Genomic DNA, 20,091 nt, shown 5'->3' with positions numbered 1-20,091 from the left:
CCTTTAATTTATATTTGTTGTGTATAATATCAACATTGAAGAATAATGTATGAAATATTCTATATATTAGGTAGGCCAGAAACACTCCTCCCAACAAAAAATAATAGTTCACAAAGTGATTTGAAATTGCTTCCAATTCCATCTCTGGAAACGTATACGATCCTAAAAGGACCTGGAATTATTAACAATTGCTAATTATTTACGATCTTAGCTATAAAAAAACATGCACAAAGACTTAAACGTAATTTTAGATACTAAAATCGAGTAAAAAGTAATATAAAATTGCAATAAATTATGATTTCATATACACACCTAATTTAAATATTAATTATTAAATTGCTCTATAGCATATTAGAGCAATTTAATTAATAATTATTTAAATTGCCGAATTAGTACATTTGTGATTTGAATACTTATTACTATTTGCTGTTAAGTTTTTATTATTTGATGACAAAAACTTAAGTAGGTACCTACGGTAGTTATATAAAATTATTTTTTATAACAGTTCGCATTTCGCACAATTTTTCAAACAAAAACAAAACTGTCAACATGTCGACTGTCAAAGTCAGTAATTTGTATTCTGTGGTCAAAGTCAGTCAATGTTGACCACAGATTAAGGTATATTGATGCATTGCCATCCTTATGTCGGCTGTACACTCTCGCCGAGACACAGCGAGGCGGCCCGAGTGCGAAATGTAAATGGGTGCGCTCGCCTCGTCTCGCCTGTGACCTGTCTCGGACCCTCTCGGTCCGGTGTCAGTATTTTGCGCCCGAGACAAAGGGTCTCGCGAGGAAACCGAGCGCATTACTGTACACTCTCGCGTTTTTCACTACTAGTCGTGCCGCTAGACAGTGCAGAACAGAAAAATAACAACAATAAACGTCATTATCAGTCATTATACTGTGAGAAATAAAATTAAATAATATGATTAAAGGTCTTTGGATTACCATGATCGCTTTCGATGTATGGTGAATGGTGATCATCCACGTTTCCATCTACGTTTTCGCCATTTTTTTATTTTTGTATTTTTAATATGCACCTAAATATTGTTATGTTAATACTTATTAAGTAAATATTTTATAGATATTTATAATAGCTCATAGCATAGAGAGCTACGGCAGCTGCAAGAGAAGTGTTTTCGTCCATCTCATAAAGAAAAACAATGGTCCATCTTCTCTGAGTTCATAACTGCGATTGAACTAAGCGAGAATATACATGGTCGCACTCGGGCAAGGGGCTCTCGCACGAGACTCCCGCTCGAGAGCTCTCGGCGAGAGTGTACAGCCGACATTAGATATTATCATTGATTGCCTCATGCCTGTTGTGGGCTGTGGCCTGTGGCCTCTGTGGCATTGCCAGTGAATAAGGTGGCATTTTATTAAAAAAAACTGTTATAGTCAGGCAAAGAGTAGTAAAATATCTTTGTAGTCAGGTAACACATGACGCAACTTACGCAACCCGAGTCGGGTTGCGTGAGTTGCGTCATGACTCATGCGTGTAATATACGCCATACATTTGAAAAAAAAAGATATAGACGAAGATGAAGAAGATTGTCATTTAAAATTTAATGATTTTCACTTTTCACTTAACACTACAATCTACATCAACAAACGTTATTTTTTTGTTAAAAACTAGTGCTATTAAATGCAAGATTTATCTTTCCGATTCAATTTAGGCATATACACGTAATTAGCACAAGTTAAAAGTGTAATTCAGAGTAAATAATAAGATTAAATCATAAAAATATCGACATGTCTATTGGTACTGTTTACGAGAGAGCCTATAAAGGCGATTTTAATCAAGTTAAAGTGAAAATAGATGAAAATAAATCGATTGTACTGACACCGGACACGGTAAGTTTGATAATACATACAATTTATTTGTTGCTTTTTTGTTTTTACTTTAACACAATAATTTATGTAATACCCTTACGGCCTAAACCTCTTTGCAGAATAGCCGTTTCCTCATTCACTGGGCAGCTTTAAGTGGCAATGAAAATTTGGTAGATTACCTGATTGATGAACATAGTCCGGTAGATCCAGTAGATGATACTGGTAGCACTCCATTGATTTTAGCAGCATCAGCTGGAAGGTTTGAAGTTGTAAGGTTGCTTATTGGCAAAGGAGCTAATGTTGATCATAAGACAAATCGCAAGCAAACTGCTTTGCACTATGCCTGTTCTAAAGGCCATAAGGAGGTAATTTTTGTCTTTCTTTTTTCTTCTTAGATGTATTTAATATGGCTTGTACCAAAGAGCTTACATAAAATCAAGCATTTTTAACATTGCTGATTATTTTATTTTCAGATTGTTCAACTTTTGTTGAGTTGTGATGCTTCTGTCAATGAGGCTGATGTTCTTGGTGCCACACCATTACATAGAGCTGCAGCTCAAGGTCGAACTGACATTGTAGATATTTTGCTTAAGTCTAGTTCTATTCAAGTTGATCTATGTGACAGCACTGGATGCTCGCCATTGTAAGATATTAACTCTTTTACTCTGCAGTAACATTATTTATTTAATTTCTGTATTTAAAATACTGCTTTTTGTAACTTGTTGCAGACATTTAGCTTGTGAAGAAGACAGGGAAGCTACAGCTGTGCTGTTAGTAAAATCTGGGGCAGACATTAATTTGCAGAATAAAGAAAAACAGACACCAATTGATATTTGTTCCAGTAAATTGAAGAGTATTTTAAAGTGATTATGTGAATAATTTAGAATTAAAAATAAATGTTTTGGTGCAAGACCACATAGTTCTCAATTTTCATTATGATGACCATATTTGCCATAAAATTTCCCATTATCTATTGTGTGAAATTATAGGGTTGTTGAGGAAGTGATTATGAGGAAGAGGAGGAGGAAGAGGAATTGTCACGCGCAAATTTTGAGGATGCGGATGAGGAAGAGGATATTTTATGAGGAAGAGGATGCGGATGAGGAAGCGGAAGAGGAAGCGGATGAGGAAGAGGAAGATAGAACATTATAAATACTAGCGGACCCAACCCAAACTTTTGTCCTGTCTGTACTTTGTACATAACGTACTAGGTACATACATTACACAAAAAATAATTAAAAGGGCATTTTCCAGTGAACCAAACTATGAATCTAAATTCTAAACCATTCTCAAAACACACACAATAAAGAATCATCAAAATCAGTCTAGCAATAAGGGCCGCGCTACATCGGAATGACAGCGGCGAGGCGAGCCGAGGGTTGCAAAATTACGTAATTTTACCGAAAACGCTGGTAAAATACGCGTATTTTACGGTAATTTATATATATTACGGTAAAATTACCGGCTACGTATGTATGCCAAAAGTATAGCGGGGGGTGAGAAGAGCGTGTAGTTGCAAGTTGCAACTTGCAACATACTTACGTTCGGCGGGGCTAAAATTTGAAGAATCATGATATGAATCATAATATGATTCATTTTTCTAAAATCGCAAAATGCAACTCTGCTTGCAATTGTTTTGACTGACTGCACTATACGTGCATTTAGTAAATTATGCCACGAAATCAAGTAAAAGTGTGGGATTATTTCCAAGTGCTAAGTGAACATGACAAAAGGAAACATGTGATGTGTATATTTTGTAATACGGAGTACAAAAATGCTAATGCTACTCGGATGACAGAACATTTTGAGAAGTGTAAAAAGTGTCCTAATGATGTTAAATTATTATTTATTAGTTATTTCTGCATAATAGTCATACGTTCAATGCCTTGGTAGTTATCCAGTTCATGAGAAATGAATTTACAGAACATAAGATTATTAAGTCTTATGTTTTCACCAACTTCAGTAATATTTGTCTGGACATATACATTTTGACTATTTCTTTTTTAAAGAAGACTGCAATTATTACTAACTAAAAAGGTAAAATACGATTTAACTCTTGTTAAATTAAATTTTACCCAATTTTACCGTAATTTACGTAATTTATTTATATTTTACGTAAAATATGGTAAAAAACCGAATTTTACGAAAGTAATATTACCGCTTTACATCCCTCGGAGCGCTTTCAGTGTCATATATATGACTAGCTGTTGCCCGCGACTTCATCCGCGTTAACATAGTATAATAACAAAGATGGATAGTTTTCTCCTTTTTGTTTTTGAGGTTCCTTATACAAAGGGTAAAAACGGACCCTATTGAAGCAAACGTTAAACGCAAACGTCAATAAACTTTCATGTTTCTAACTCAAGAAATGACGGACTTTCATTGCAACTTTCCACCCCTATTTCACCCCCTTGGGGGTAGAATTTTCAAAAACGCTTAAACACGTATCCAATCATTTTTTATCAGTAACCCAAACATAAAATTTCATGTTTCTAACTCAAGAAATAACGGAGTTTCATTCAAACTTTCAACCCCAATTTCACCCCGTTGGGGGTAAAATTTCCAAAAACGCTTAAATACGTATCCATTCATTTTTAATCAGTAACCCAAAAATAAAGTTTCATGTTTCTAACTCAAGAAATTACGGACTTTCATTAAAACTTTCAACCCTTATTTCACCCCCTTCGGGGTAAAATTTTCAAAATTCCTTCCTTAGTGGGTGTCTACTTAATAAAACAACCCTACTCACCAAATTTCGTGGCTGTAACTTTTACAGTTTTTTGCTCAGCGATGATGAATCAGTCAGTCAGTCAGTCAGGACATGTAATTTTATAAGTATAAGATTTTAAACTTTATCTTCATTATTGTAATACATAGTACCGCTTGAGAAGTCTACGGCCGCCCGTGGCCGCTGTACTATGTATTACAAAAATGAAGATAAAGTTTAAAATCTTATGACACTGAAAGTGCTCGCGTCGCCGCTGCCATTCTGGTGTGTCGCGGCCCTTAGGCTGTTTAGACACACGCCGCAGCGGCGCCGCTGCAATACTCATATTTGCCCTCAGGGAGAAACCACACGGGTGCGGTGCGGCACCGCTCCGGCGCCGCGCCGCCGCGCCAGAGCGTGATCGGATACGCGACGCGTATGCGCAGTGTAATTCCTCATAAATTCCTCTTAAATTTTGAGGAAGCGATAGCGGAAGAGGAATTTTTATTTTTATTTATGAGGAATGCGGTAACGGTTGAGGAACCCAAAATATTGCGGAACTTCCTCATTATGAGGAAGCGGAAGAGGAATCCTCAGCAACCCTAGAAATTATACATATAAATGTGATTTTCTCATGCAGTCCAGTTACACTCCGCCGTCTACGATCTTTCTGTCTGTTTACGATCTTTCTGTCTGATCTTAGTGTCTACGATCTCCCTTTTATTTGTTATATTTTCTCGTTGCGCATTACCATTCGTGATTCTAAGTACACTTTTGGGCTTGTGTTGGTTTATAGTTAAAACCTCTTTTCATGTAGTCTCGACTCGAGTGTCGAGTAGAATGCTGTTCGACGCTGTGCTACTACGCCCTTACTATGAGCACTACTAAGAAAAAAAAACATACTTGACACTTGACAGATTCTTTATTGATATTTGTGATTTGACGCTTTGGTTTGACAGTTGACATATGAATTGTAAACGATGCACGCAGCACGATTTACGAGTTTGGATGAATTGAATGAATATAAATTAGTTTTATTAGTGGCGTGATCGGTGAATAATACTAGTTTACGTTGGTTTAAATAAGTGATTGGATTTGTAGGTAACTTTAGCTGCAAGACGTGGTTTCGAGTTTAATCGCTGCTCATTTTAAACTACCGTACGCTAAAATTAGTTTAAAGTTGTTATTTTCTCTTGCGTATATTTTCTATTAAACGCACTAAATTGTTCATATAGAATTTGAGAAAATAACATGAGAGTGACCGCTTTGTAATATTAAATTTATATCAGTTTAATAAATTAAGAGCTATGTCTGCATCGTCGTATGAAGATCATTATGATGGTTGCAAAGCCTTTTTATTTTTGGCAAGTAAAATAGGTCTTCCCGTAGATCTGGTAAGTAATTTAATGATAAATCTCATGATTTTTTGTATGGCATTTCAATAGCCTAAAATATACTTTATAGCTTTTTAGAATCTAATATCTATAGCAAGTTATAAAATACCAGTTCTGTTCTTCATTATTATTCTGTTATTTTTATGGACCATTATACATTCGTAGATAAGGTTGTACTTTTAACCCATCAAGCCCCATAAGCTCACCAGTGAGCGAGACACAATAGAATAACAATAAATTTCCAAGAATCCAAAATCGAAGGATTAAATTTAAATAATGTGAGATATAACCTTAATTTTACATGCTACTGGGTTTACAGCTTAACATTTTACATAATAAAACAAATAAATTTTACATAAGAGGTCGCTCGTCAGTCTACTCATTAGTCATCACCGATATGTAGCAATATTTTTTTTTGTATAACCCATTCATCACATATTGGGAGATTCATAAATAGTTTCTAAGTCTTTAAATACATAATTAATAAGACTGACGGAGGCTATTATGCTACAAAACTAAAATATCATTTTAATTTTCCTTATTTTTCACCTTAACACTTTCATACTTTGTTTGAAATTTATTTTATTTTTTATTAGGTTAATTTTTTGATCGCACAAATAGCTGCACTATGTCTGGCCAGATTGTTTCGGAAACCATTGAAATTAGCTTCAGCTGAATTTCGACACTCATTATGCCTCATTATAGGTTTGCTAATGGGATACTTCTGCTTTGGAAAGTAAGTCTATAGTTATCATTTGTGTTTTGTAGTCGAATTTGGGTTTGTGATTTGTATGAGGCTTCTTTATATTTGCTGCAAATTTCTAAAGCGCGTTTTATGTGGTTTATTTTCAAAATTCAGCTATTAAAAGCTTTACATTTTCACATTTCATATTGCTGCATAGCTTTAAAATTTTAATAAAATAATGCTTTAAAATTTAACCTCACTGTTCATTTAAATAAATTATGCAAAAATACTTTGGTACTGTAAAGGCCAAATTTTATTGGGGGCCAAGGCAAGTCAATAACTTAAATATTGTCCGATTGACTTTGAAATAATTGTATTTTTTTAGCAACTACTGTACTCCAAAATAATCTTTTAATTTATTTGTACACAAATAAACATTTAATAATGATAATTTTTTTTTAGGCAAGCGGTACATTTATCCATGTTGCCTATGATAAGTTACATACTTTTAAAGTTTGTGCCACAACATTTGACAGGAAAGTGAGTTTAGTGCACTAAAAATTAATTATTTATGTTATCTTTTGTTCAAAATATTCTAAATTAAAATTATTTTCAGTGTAATATTACTGTCTTCGATGATATACCTATCATGTATTCATTTGCATCGACAAATATATCATACGGCAGACTATTCATTAGATATAACAGGTATGGTCACTGCTTATTTTCTTACAGTATGAAAAGCTCTTTTGTTCAAAATTTGCTTTAACAATTCTCTAATTTTAGGGCCGTTAATGGTTATAACGCAACGAGTGACTTCTCTTGCATATTCGTTACAAGATAATATAACAAAAAAAGAGATCAATGACAATACAAAAGGTTCGGACGAGTTGAACAGACTCAATAAGCTACCGTCTCCACTTGAATATTTTGCATACACACTAGCATTTCAAACATTAATGTGTGGACCTGTGGTATTTTACCCGGACTATATTAATTTTATCGAGGGTAGTAGAGATAAGGTTTGTAATACATAAATGTTAATCTATACTAATATTATAAATGCGAAAGTATCTCTGTCTGTCTGTCTGTCTGTCTGTCTGTCTGTCTGTCTTGCTTTCACGCCAAAACTACCGAACCGATTGTAATGAAATTTTGTATGCAGATAGTCTAAAGCCTGAGAAAGGACATAGGCTACTTTTTAACTGGAAAAAAGGGTTGTAAGGGGGTGAAAATACGAAAATTTGTTCAAATTAAGTTAGTTCCGAAAATTCATACTAGATGGCGCCGTGCGTCTCTTACATCGCGCTAACGCTTGCCCAACATCTTTCTATAAGTGGTGGTATTATCATACATTCGAGTTTCGATTTTTTCCGATTGTTATTTCTTTTTTACGTTATTTAATAAGTCAGTACTTTATATTATATACAGTGACGTAACCTTAAACCTATCAATGATAAATAGTTTATGGGTAAAGTTGTGTAATTGGGGGGCCAAATAAGCTTTAAAATTTGGCATAAAATATAAAGTTTAATTAAAAAAAATGAAATACTATGTGCACACTGCACAGCTGTTTTGATTTAAGGGGTACCAGGGTTTTTTTATAAAAGCTTTTGACACCAATTTTGTTGACATCGCGCGCTATAAACTGAAGTCCACGCGAACGAAGTCGCGGGCAACAGCTAGTAATCTAATACTTAAATAAACAAGTCAATATAATAAAGATTTATTACACACTAGATGACGCCCGCGACTCCGTTGCGCCAAAATTCGTTTATCGCGGGAGAACCGTACATTTTTCGGGATAAAAAGTTCAGCAGTTTGAGCGTGAAGAGGTAACAGACATATACACTTTCGAATTTATAATATAAAATATTAGTAATGGTTAAATTTTATAAAATTATACATACTTATTAAAATAAATTTTTAAAAGGAATTGGAGGGAAAACTGAGTGGCAGCGAACCATCGCCTCGCCTGGCAGTGTTGTACAAAATGGCGGGATCCGTCACCGCGGCTGTTCTCTACTTATCGTTGTCTGACAAATATCCCATCACTGTTCTAGAAGGTGAGCCTCTTTTCGGAAAAATATGAGTTATGGAACTATGATCAGGAGCCAGGACTATAATAATAGTCCGGTTGCGAATCAGGTAGAAATTCGTGCGCGAATAAAAAAGACAATTAGTGGCGATGAGTCTTTGTACTTTTTTTAACGGATTTGGCCCACCACACATTCCCACCACTGTATCTCCTGTGTCGCCAGGATCGACAGCGGTATCCAACCACGAAAACCCTTTGATATGATCTTAGGGAGCCCGAGGGACATGCTAAAGCTGTCTTTGGACCCGCAACGAATTTAATCAGAAGAAGATAGGAGGAGTAGGAAATATTTACAGTTTTCCCTCCCCATCGCCCCCCACCCCTCCCCCCCCTAACGCCGCTACTGGTCACAGTAGAACTTACTTGTTACTGATGTCTATTTACTAAACGCTTCGCTAATAAGTCGACTACGAAACCAGTTTTACTACGGCCTAGTAAACGCACCACAACAGAAAAAATGAGTGTTGTATAATATTGACTACAATTTTTTACTGTTTTCAGAACTAATGGATCCAAAATCTGAGGTTTCCCATTCTTGGTCCGCCCTTTACCTATTATGGTATGCATACCTGGCAACACTTGTAGTGAGATGCAAGTACTACCACGCATGGTTGTTGTCAGAGGCGATATGTAATAACTCCGGCATGGGATTCAACGGATACGACACTGATGGTGCCCCGAAATGGGATAAACTGTCCAACATTGATGTGTTTGGATTTGAGGTAATTTTTTTTCTTAATTAGCAAGGTCAAGAAGATCGTCATGATTTTGAGTTTAGTGTTATAATATTATTATGTTGTACTGTATTATTTCAAAGTATTTGAAAATAGTTACATATTTAAGGTGCTTAAACATAAATTAAGCTTAAAATTTCCAAGTGTGGTTTGGCCCTTAGCAAACATTTATTGCAACTGTAAAAATGTCATAACTCATAACTGCTTTACTAGTTACTTAAAACATGCATAGAACCGTGAAACAATCGAGTAAAAGAAGGAATCTTCATTATTATCAAATTATAAAAAAAAAATTACCCATTTCTAAGAATTTTTAAAGGAGTTTATCTTTTTGAAGAATAAGCATTTATGTGAAACACGAAAAGCGCTGACAAAGAGTTAAACTTCTGTGGAAAAACCTTCGAATTACCTAGATACCTATAGCAATAATTCACTCTTAGTGTCTAAGCGTTTTCAATAAAAAAAAAAAACTATCTGTCAGTTCGCGCAAAACTTCCGAGCGGCGGTCGCGAGCTGGAACAAGAACACGAACGCGTGGCTGCGCAACGTGGCGTACGAACGCAGCGCGCGGCTCCGCACGGTGCGCGTGTACGCGCTGTCCGCTCTGTGGCACGGCTTCCATCCTGGATACTACTTCACGTTCTTCGCCGGTGGACTGTTCACTGTTGCGGCTAAAAAGGTGAGCAAGATAGTTCCTTCTTTATCTACTGTGGCTTTCTAGTAATTGGCTGCTGCTTATGTGGTCTAAAGACCTAATTTCACCAACGACTGTTAAAGACAATGCTTGGATTTGTATCATTTTAACATAACAGATATGCATAAAGTTAATATACCTAGCGGAATAGAGCTACAATCTCGAGCTGTCAAACGAAACCGAAATTGGTTTTATCTGTGTGTAAAAATATACACTTACACAAGCATGATTGAACATGATTTCTATGAGATTAAATTGTCAACGTGCGGCACGTGCGACTGGACGTCAAAAAAAGAGTGCTGCTGTCATGTATCACACGTCTCATTTTACCACGCAGTGTTACTGATAGTTACATCGCTCTTGCTCAGGCCTTTGTTTCTATATTCCGCTAGGTATATTAATTTTATGCAGATATGACTATGTTGTTATTTTGCGCTAAAACTAAACTTAATGTGAAAAGGACTATAATATAACGTCTATAACTCTGTACCATAAACGACTAATCTTGCTATAATGTTATAAGCTTAGTCAGTTGATATAGCCTATAGGTTGATAAGCGATAATGGGTCCTCTCATTGAGAAACGTGAACTGTGAAGGATATACTCTATTCTTTCAATCGCTATTGCTAACGTTTTATAGTCAGAAATTCAGAGGTATGTGAATCAGTTGCGATTGAAGTATGAGTCATTTTGATTACCGAGTTGATAATAGACGAATTGTAGAGACGTAGAAATTCAATTGGCACTCGTAAGTCATGACTTCATTTTAGTCACGTATGACTGAGTGTGAATAGAGTATGAAACACAAGTCACAACTGCTGGTTAAAGACGTAATATTATGGATACAGTAAAGAAATTGTAAAGGGACCAATTTTACGGTCCTAACCGCCGAATCTATACTAATATTATAATTCTGCAGAGTTTGTTAGTTTGTTTGTTTGTTTGTTTGAACGCGCTAATCTCAGGAACTACTGGTCCGATTTGAAAAATTATTTCAGTGTTAGATAGTCCATTTATCGAGGAAGGCTATAGGCTATATTTTATCACGCTAAGACTAATAGGAGCGAAGAAATAGTGGAAAATGTGGAAAAAAACGGGGGAAATTATATGAAAGGGCTTATTTGAACGCGCTAATCTCAGGAACTACTGGTCCGATTTGAAAAATTCTTACAGTGTTAGATAGCCCATTGATCGAGGAAGGCTATAGGCTATATTTTATCACGCTAAGACTAATAGGAGCGAAGAAATAGTGGAAAATGTGGAAAAAAATGGGGAAACTATATGAAATTGCTTATTATCTTAAGATTCTTAAGAACTACTGGTGCAATTTTTATGTTATTTGGCAAACATGAAGAATAGACCACGTTAAGGGACATAGGCTATTTTTTGCGTTAAAAATGTACGGTCGCGTGAAATTCCTAAATTACACAAGCGAAGCCGCGCGGAACATCTATATATAATAAAATCGTATGAAAGTCAATGCTGTACATTGAATATTTTTGTATAATAAATAATACTTGGGACGTGATCTACTATACTAACGCGGACGAAGTCGCGGGCAACAGCTAGTCCCGAATAATGATATGAATATCGAATTTAACAATACGATATGATTCATATTATCTTACCTACTTGGACAGTATAGTAAACTGTACGTCGTTCAAACTGGTTTTCATCTTACGTATAACCACATAACTGTAACTCTGACGACTGTTTAAGTTAAAAAGCTCGTTAACTATTTCGTTTTTCATATGAATGAAAGAGAAGACATTACATTTTAACAAGCTGTTAACACCAGAGTTGGTGGAATTGGGCCTTAGCTAATTTACTACTTAAACATGCAAATACCATGATAATATATCTTATATATATAAAACTCAAAGGTGACTGATTGACATAGTGATCTATCAACGCACAGCCCAAACCACTGGACGGATCGGACTGAAATTTGGCATGCAGGTAGATTTTATGACGTAGGCATCCGCTAAGAAAGGATTTTGATCAATTCTACCCCCAAGGGGTTAAAATAGGGGATGAAAGTTTGTATATAATACTTCCTAACGCGGGCGAAGCCGCGGGCAAAAGCTCGTTATTTATATAACACGTGTTAAACAAAGTCATTGAGCCTTTATTTTAAAAGGAGAGAGGCCTCCTTCAAATAGTTTGTTTGTAAGCAGTATAAATTATATTTTTTCATACATATTATTATAATAAGAGTTTTCTGCGGCAAAACTCGGCAATGCGCCATTTCGTGTGCTGCGAGTTGCAACGATGACGTAGGTAGGTAGTCCCTTTACCCTTAGTGAATGTTTGTGTGAATAGGCCCATAAAAGTAACATAAAGATACGCTTATACGGGCAACTAAAATTGCTCCACTCCAGTCAATTCTCGTCAACTTTAACGTCACGACTACATACAAGCAGCAATATTGCGCAATACAGTTGAGCGATATCGCGCAACTTCATCAGCTAGTTACTAGGAAATACTGTCATACATGAGCCCATCGGATATTCGTCAATGGCAGGTATTACACGCATCAATATTATCACGATTCCGTGATAATATTGATGGTGTAATAGGCCGAATCGCAGTATCACAGTACACTTGTGAGTCGCGTGATACTAGAATCATGATAATATTGATGCGTGTAATACCTGCCAATTCGTATCGGCGACATGGAGCAATATCGCCGAAATAATTGCCGCAATTTATTGAAATTGCTTCATATTGCTCCAGTAAAATTTGCTCCATATTGCTCCAGTAATTGCTCCAGATCGGCCCATTCGTGTCGCCCGGCAATTATTGCCGCAACTGTTGCCCGTGTCAGTGCTTCTTAAGATGTATTTGTAATTAAATAACTACGTTACATATATATTATAGGTATACGTTTTGTATGTTGCATTTTTGCATAAAAATATATCCACAACTTGTAATTATACAGTTACAGTAAGGTCAGGTCAGGTTAGGTTGAAATAAAGCAGAATAAAATTAATATATTTTAGCAGGTACACTCGAACAATCTGTTTTATTTTATTTAGGGTTCAAAAATATTAGCCACGTAATGATTATTATTACAGCTTGTTAGTGGTATTTATTAATTTAACCTGGAAGGTTAAATTAAAAAGTGACATTGATACTTTTAAACTCATCATTACCCATGCATACCTAGAGGTATGCTTGCTTTGATACCTAGTAGACTGATTTAATAATAGCTAATTATTGTTCTAAGCTCTAAAGAAGTGTGTAAAAGAGTTATGATTACATGTTTTTATATGGTATAATGATGAGTATAAGTACTTATCGTTGAATGAAGCATAATATCTTACAAGGACAGTCTTTGTTTTGACACTAATTGTACTATTACTGATTACATGTTGCCCGCAGCTTCATTCGTTTATAGCGAAGGAATCGTGCATTTTCCGTGATTAAAACTATCCTATGTCCTTATTTTCTCTGGACACAAAGTATGTTCAAACTGAATTCCATCTAAATTGGTTCAGCGGTATAATCGTGAAGAGGATAATATACACGTTCTGCGTTTGCCATTCTTCGACGAAGAAAAATAAAAAATAAATACTGAAAAAACAAATAATTATAATGAATGATAATACGGTTAACCTTAATCTTTAAAGAACATTATTGTCTACATAAGTATGCGGCTTGTTCCTTCATTCTTCATCGTATTGACGTATGTTTTAATTGATGAATATTCCTCCTAATATTGAAATATTTTTGTTACCTTCCAATCCGACCCGTCTGATTAGACGGGTCAATCAATAGTATCAATAGTCAGCCCCGGATAGGCTGTTATAGGCCACGGCCACGGCGGCAGCATCCTAGGCAAGCGTCCATGAAGGCCTTTTTTAGGGTTCCGTACCCAAAGGGTAAAAACGGGACCCTATTACTAAGACTTCGTTGTCTGTCCGTCTGTCTGTCTCCAGGCTGTATCTCAAGAACCGCTATAGCTAGACTTCAGAAATTTTCACAGATTGTGTAATGAGTACATATCTGTTGCCGCTATAACAACGAATACTGAAAAAAAAAAAAATATTTAAGGGGAGCTCCCATACAACAAACGTGTACTATCAATACCAATGATAATACGACTTTCTGTAATATAAACTGCCAAGTTTTGGATGTTTACCTTAATTTCTTACTTAATACATTTTATTTCAGTTGAGATCGTTCGTCCGCCCGATGTTTTTAGACAGTCGGCCGAAGAAGTTGTTCTACGACCTCCTAACGTTTATGACGACGAGAGTGGCGATGACCTACGCGACCGTTCCCTTTGTACTGCTACATCTCTCGCCGAGCCTCGCTTTCTATGGGTGAGTTGGCATTTTCATCAAGAAACGTAAATAATAATCTGAATGACAATGTGTCCCAGCTCCGGTGTCCGATCCTGTCATGAGGTATGGCATATTTTATTGACAAATTGGCTCTCAAAATTGTTTTTTCTCTAATTGGTCAAAAAAATTTTTTTTTCTCTGGCTCTCATACTAATTTGACCCCATACTTCACAAGAAAATATTATAATATAACTTCTAAACTATCTGACTTAGAGCGTAGAAGTAAAGGAATTTATTTAAGATAAAAACCTTCTCTATCTTTTTAAAATAAAAAAGAACCAGTTTAATACTTAGGTACTCTAGATTTTTCATAAAAAGCAATGAATTAAATAGTACACAATATTTTTTTTCTTAAATTTTGGTTTGTCTATGTTTTATTTCATGAAGTTCATAACATATTGTATATGTAAGCGTGGTCCACTAGTTTAGCTACCAAATGAGGCCTTTTAGGGTTCCGTACTCAAAGGGTGAAAACGGGACCCTATTCCATGAGACTGCGATGTCTGTCTGTCCGTCTGTCAGTCAGCAGGCTGTATCTCAAGAACCGCTATAGCTATACTTCTGAAATTCACAGATAGTGTATTTCTGTTGCCGCTATAACAACAAATACTAAAAACAAAATAATTTAAATATTTAAGGGGCCTCTCATACAACAAACGTGATTTTTTTGGCCTTTTTTGCTAGATTTTAATAATGGTAACAAGTAGACACTTGAAACTTTCACAAAATCCTTGATTGAATGTGTACTTTAATAATTAATAATAATATTAAAATAAAATAAAAATTTGAGGGGGGCTACCATACAAAAAAACACAGAATTTTTGGCCTATTTTTGGTCTATAACGGTACGGAACCCTTCGTGCGCGAGTCCGACTCGCAATTGGCCGATTATTTCTCTTCATAGAAGTATTGGTCAGATTAGTGAGAAAGTCCGAGAAAAACTAAAATGGTTACCATTTTACAACCGGGAGAGTAAGAAATAATTTGACAGCCAATTTTTCGATAAAATATGCCATACATCATGACATTAAAGGATCGGACATCGGTGTCGGGACACATTGTATAACTCTTTGAGTTACATATCTATCATCTGTCAATTGACTGACTGACATATCTATCATCTGTCAACGCACAGCTCAAACCACTGGACGGATCGAGCTGGGCATGCAGGTAGATGTTTTGACGTTGGCATACGATAAGAAAGGATTTTGATAAATTCCACCCCTGACGGGATAAAATAGGGGATGAAAGATTGTGTGTAATAATACTTCTTAACGCGAGTGAAGCTGCGGGCCATAGCTAGTAGAAGATACGAAAGGTTTTGCCTATGTAATTCCTTTGCGTAGAATTAAAACTATTATGTTACCGAGTAATAGCGCAATTTAATAAACTAGATGTTGACAAATCACGCTGGAATATTTTTTAGCATAGAAGCTATTCCTAGATGTGCTATTTCGGGATAAGATGGTATGATAGGAAGAAGATGGTCAAAGTATCTGCATACTAAATTTTATCTACTGGGCAGTTCCATGTAAAAGTCTACCATAAACTAAGAAAATAAATACCTGAATATACTTAATTATAGTCACAACATTATGGTACTATTAAGACTTTATAGAAGCAACAATTTCTAAGGATTACTTTTCTAGCAAAGCTGCCATTTATGAGATGATGTCGTGAGCTCGGCTGAGTGTGGTTTTGTGTGATGAAGTTCTGACTTAGTTTTCACGTTATCTATTTTAAATTCTTGTCATATTTTGTTACACACTGACTGTTCACACAGTTAAATACCGATATAGCTTTTGAGATTCGGGAAAATTCATTTTAAAAAGATATAATAGGCTTGTAAGATCGCAGTGTATAGAAAGCAGAGAGAAAGAAGCAGAAAGCTAAATTATTATTTTAAGAACCTGCCAGACCACCTCAAAGTCAAATTTATCCAAAATTTAGCGATGTCTGGAAATGGGAAGCAATTGTCACAAAAATTTGGCAGTAGAACATGAGATTCTTACAGATATCGCAAGAAAATAAGATAAAATTATTGATCTTTAAACTTTATTGAACGTAACGTAGACCTGCAGAACTGGAAACCTTCTAAAGTAATAGCGACCGAAACTCCATAGTGTCTGGTCGTTTTTACCTCTATAGGGCTCATATAAAGGAACATTTTTAGCTTAAAAAAATGACGAAAGTCTGCCTATCGCTGCCTCTTGGGTTATAATGTTAATAGTTTTTTTAGAAGATTTCGTGTTGAGTTATTTTTTGACTAATTATTAGTGATTTCGTTTTTGTGATGTTTAAGTTAAAAAAAAGCATTTTAATTAATTAATTACTGATTTGCTTTTATAATAATTTTAGAGTTCATATTGTACGTGCTAAGATACATAAATTTTAAGGTGTCATGTAAAACTACCGACTTTTACCTGCCCAAAGTGAGTGTAGTGTCGGTCACGTTTTGGGCTGTAGTGTCGGTCACAATTTCTTTTGCTAATAAATATTTTTTTAAATAACTTACAGGATATTGGTAACCATTTTATAATAGTTTGTTTCATGCACTTTCCATAAAAATACAAAATAGGGTTATTTAGCACACAGAGAGGAAGATTATTGGTATTAACAAACTATTTCGGAAACGATTTCCTTTTGCATGTAGTGTCGGTCACGTTTATGTTTGACTAAATAAATGCTATTTGAAAACAACAGTGTACACCATTTTTTCTGCATAAGTTAGCTCGTTTAATCTGCTGCAAAGCCATCTTACAATTGATATTAACAACATGATAGTAACCATAATATATTACAAAATAAAACGCAAGTCGTATCAAATGTAGAGTCAGTCACATATGGTATTGCCCTACTTACATAAATTGTTTAAGCGGTTGGTTGACGTAAAGAAGTAACAGTTAGATAAATATATTTTGCTCATTTACAATATCAGTGCCAATAATTAATTATTTATGTTGCTGCATGTGAAGTTACAGTCATTAGTCTGTCAAGAAAGTAAAGAAATTAAAAAGTGGCAACATCGTAGTGTCATCCCTTTCAAATCAATCTAAGAAAAAAGGGATGACACTACGATGTTGCCACTTTTTAATTTCTTCACTTTCTTGACAGACTATAATATTATGTATGTAGAATATAATATTTATGTATGATAATACAATTTAAACTTTTTTTCATATTATTTTATTCCAATTTTGATTTTATCTCAACAAGTTTCTTTTTTCAGGAGATTGTATTATTCTCTACACTTCATAGCCCTCGGAGCGTTGTTGCTACCGCCAAAAAAGCACGTTTCAAGTCCTTCCCTAAGCAACGAGCTTCCTAAAGAGTCTTCCAAGTATACGAATAACGCACAAAACGAAAAGGCTGAAACTAATGGAAAAATGAAGATATCGTAATTCCTAACATGATTCGTCTATCCGTAAACTAAGTAGTATTTAAAAAAAAATAAGGAAAATATTTTTTCAAACTTGCAACACTGAATAAATCGAGCCATATTATAATTTTTAATTATTGTAACCAGCACAAAGTCGAAAATAAAAAGGTCGTAGGACCTTTGTGTTTACTTATTGAAATTATTATTTATAATTGAATTTCTTTAAAAGTCTATTTTAATTTTATGACTATTGTAGGATTATGAATTTATAAATCGACTTTTTAATTTAATATTCTACCTAATTTAAAAAGTTCAATAACAATCAGAAAATTCAATCAACGGTCGGAGCAGAGGGCGCTACTAAAACATACAGTAAATATTCCGATTCATATCCGACATGTTGCACACGTCATATCAGAATATTGACAAAAATGTTGTCGAACAAAACTTTTTGTCAACTGTCTGTGCTGGTGCCACTTTAGTGTCTTAACACACTAGGCCGAAAATACGCGGCCGAAGTTCGGAATGATTACGCCTGCAATGTATTTTAAATTACCGATGACACACCATGCCGAAATTACGTCGCATTATATTGTATGCGTAGTGCATTTTCGGCCTTGTGTTTAGCCACTTCAGCGTAAAAGCATTAGTATCTAAACACACTAGGCCGAAGTTACGTGGCGTAATTTCCGCATGATTACGTCCGCAATGTCAAACGCATACAATATACGGACGGAACGCGATGTAATAGTGTGTCGTCGGTAAATTAAAATACATTGCAGGCGGAATCATGCCGAAATTACGCCGCGTAACTTCGGCATAGTGTGTTTAGACACTTACAGCAAGATTCAGCAGGCAGACGTAAGTCTGATTTATTTATAGATATTCCTTTTTTCAGCAAAATTGTGGTATTTATTATTTACTATTTATTATACGTAGTTATTTATGCTATTTAATAAGTAAAATGTGTATTTGCATTTTATAACAATATGTAGTATAGTAACATATTTTAACCTATAGTACAAACAGTGGGAACAATTTTTAATATTATATTATAAGTGTAGCTCCCGAAAGCAAAACTTTGCTACCTATTTTATATTATTTTGTCTGTTACTTATGAATTATTATTGAGTTAATAAAATCTCACTAATTTATTTACAACTTTATCTCAAATAGAAAGGCTCATAAACTAATTACATTACCTACTTAATATTAATATGATGAGTTAGTAAAGAAGTTTATAACATAGTTTAAGGTTATTTGGTTTAAGTAAAGTTATTTTTTTATAATGAACAAAAATAATAATTGAAGCAATAATCTTTTATAAAATATTATAATATAATACAAAAAGCCACTAATTAATAATAAGTTTTTCTGTTTATTAAAATATTTTTTTAAGTTTAATATTATAGCGCTTATCCTGTCTGCATCCTTTCATTTAATTTTCATAGATGTTCTTCCTATTATGCGGGCAACACGCTGCACGCATGCGGACCAAATCTGCGCGCGGCCGATGACATGAATGACAGGACAAGCGCACAAAAAGTAACAGGCACAACTATTAATATTTAGGTAATGTTATATTAATTTTATAGTTTAAGTTATTTTAAATACCATAAAAAAGTATTATATTGTGTTGTGGTCATTTAATAATAGTTATTTCTATATTTTTATAATGAAGTGTAGGAAGTGTGTCTTGAATATATTTGTTATACGCCAAACGAATTGACTGCCAAACTGTTAACTAAGTATAATTATGAATAATTAATAATCATGTATATGACCATAATTTTAGTATTAAAGCTGCACCAAATATCTGTGGCCTTTGGTGCAGGTTCTACCATTACTTCGAATTTCTTGTCAAATGTGCAAATATTAATATAAGTGCTCTTCTATAATACCCCATTTAATTAAGTCGATACATTCAATGGTATACAATAACTTGGTGTATAATAAAATATATTCAAGCACATTTCAAACTAGACATAATATTCTAATTGAGGCTAATAATAATTTTATCGGTTTGTGTAATGTGTTTCAATTTGATTATTAACAAAAGTTAATGTTTTTGCACCTAACTGGCAGCTTTGTAGTCATGTTTTACATTAACCAAATAAGGAATTATTTACACTGATATTATAATAGACTAGTAATTGACTAATGAACAAACTAGTAAAAGAAAGGTCTTTTTCTTCTTTAAAAATGACCTCCCTTGAGG

General features: G+C 34.6%; 2 protein-coding genes across 2 annotated transcripts; both read left to right on the top strand.

Moving 5' to 3' along the window:
* The first annotated feature begins 1,598 nt into the window (after positions 1-1,598).
* Positions 1,599-2,745, top strand: LOC121732464 (26S proteasome non-ATPase regulatory subunit 10-like). The gene is made up of 4 exons (XM_042122347.1): positions 1,599-1,854; positions 1,953-2,198; positions 2,307-2,476; positions 2,562-2,745. Exons 1-4 carry the CDS (start codon positions 1,753-1,755, stop codon positions 2,698-2,700), a joined length of 657 nt encoding a protein of 218 aa, XP_041978281.1. The 5' UTR covers positions 1,599-1,752; the 3' UTR covers positions 2,701-2,745.
* A 2,772-nt stretch (positions 2,746-5,517) lies between these two features.
* LOC121732463 (lysophospholipid acyltransferase 2) lies at positions 5,518-18,099 on the top strand. Its single transcript, XM_042122346.1, has 10 exons — positions 5,518-5,934; positions 6,531-6,670; positions 7,082-7,159; positions 7,236-7,327; positions 7,406-7,641; positions 8,553-8,685; positions 9,219-9,439; positions 9,933-10,130; positions 14,322-14,473; positions 17,724-18,099. The coding sequence occupies exons 1-10, from the start codon at positions 5,848-5,850 to the stop codon at positions 17,893-17,895; spliced, it is 1,509 nt and encodes a 502-aa protein (XP_041978280.1). The 5' UTR covers positions 5,518-5,847; the 3' UTR covers positions 17,896-18,099.
* The last annotated feature ends 1,992 nt before the right edge of the window (positions 18,100-20,091 follow it).

This window comes from Aricia agestis, chromosome 12, assembly GCF_905147365.1.
Source record: "Aricia agestis chromosome 12, ilAriAges1.1, whole genome shotgun sequence".
In the NCBI taxonomy this organism is placed as follows: Eukaryota; Metazoa; Arthropoda; class Insecta; order Lepidoptera; family Lycaenidae; genus Aricia; species Aricia agestis.
Note: the sequence above shows the minus strand (reverse complement) of the source record. Positions and strands in the feature narration are given on the sequence as shown.

Coding starts and splice junctions, on each gene's coding strand:
- LOC121732464 (XM_042122347.1), top strand. CDS start 1,753: ATGTCTATTGGTACTGTTTACGAGAGAGCCTATAAAGGCGATTTTAAT. Junction 1,855..1,952: donor TTGTACTGACACCGGACACG/GTAAGTTTGATA, acceptor ACCTCTTTGCAG/AATAGCCGTTTCCTCATTCA. Junction 2,477..2,561: donor AGCACTGGATGCTCGCCATT/GTAAGATATTAA, acceptor AACTTGTTGCAG/ACATTTAGCTTGTGAAGAAG.
- LOC121732463 (XM_042122346.1), top strand. CDS start 5,848: ATGTCTGCATCGTCGTATGAAGATCATTATGATGGTTGCAAAGCCTTT. Junction 7,160..7,235: donor CCACAACATTTGACAGGAAA/GTGAGTTTAGTG, acceptor AATTATTTTCAG/TGTAATATTACTGTCTTCGA. Junction 14,474..17,723: donor CCGAGCCTCGCTTTCTATGG/GTGAGTTGGCAT, acceptor TTCTTTTTTCAG/GAGATTGTATTATTCTCTAC.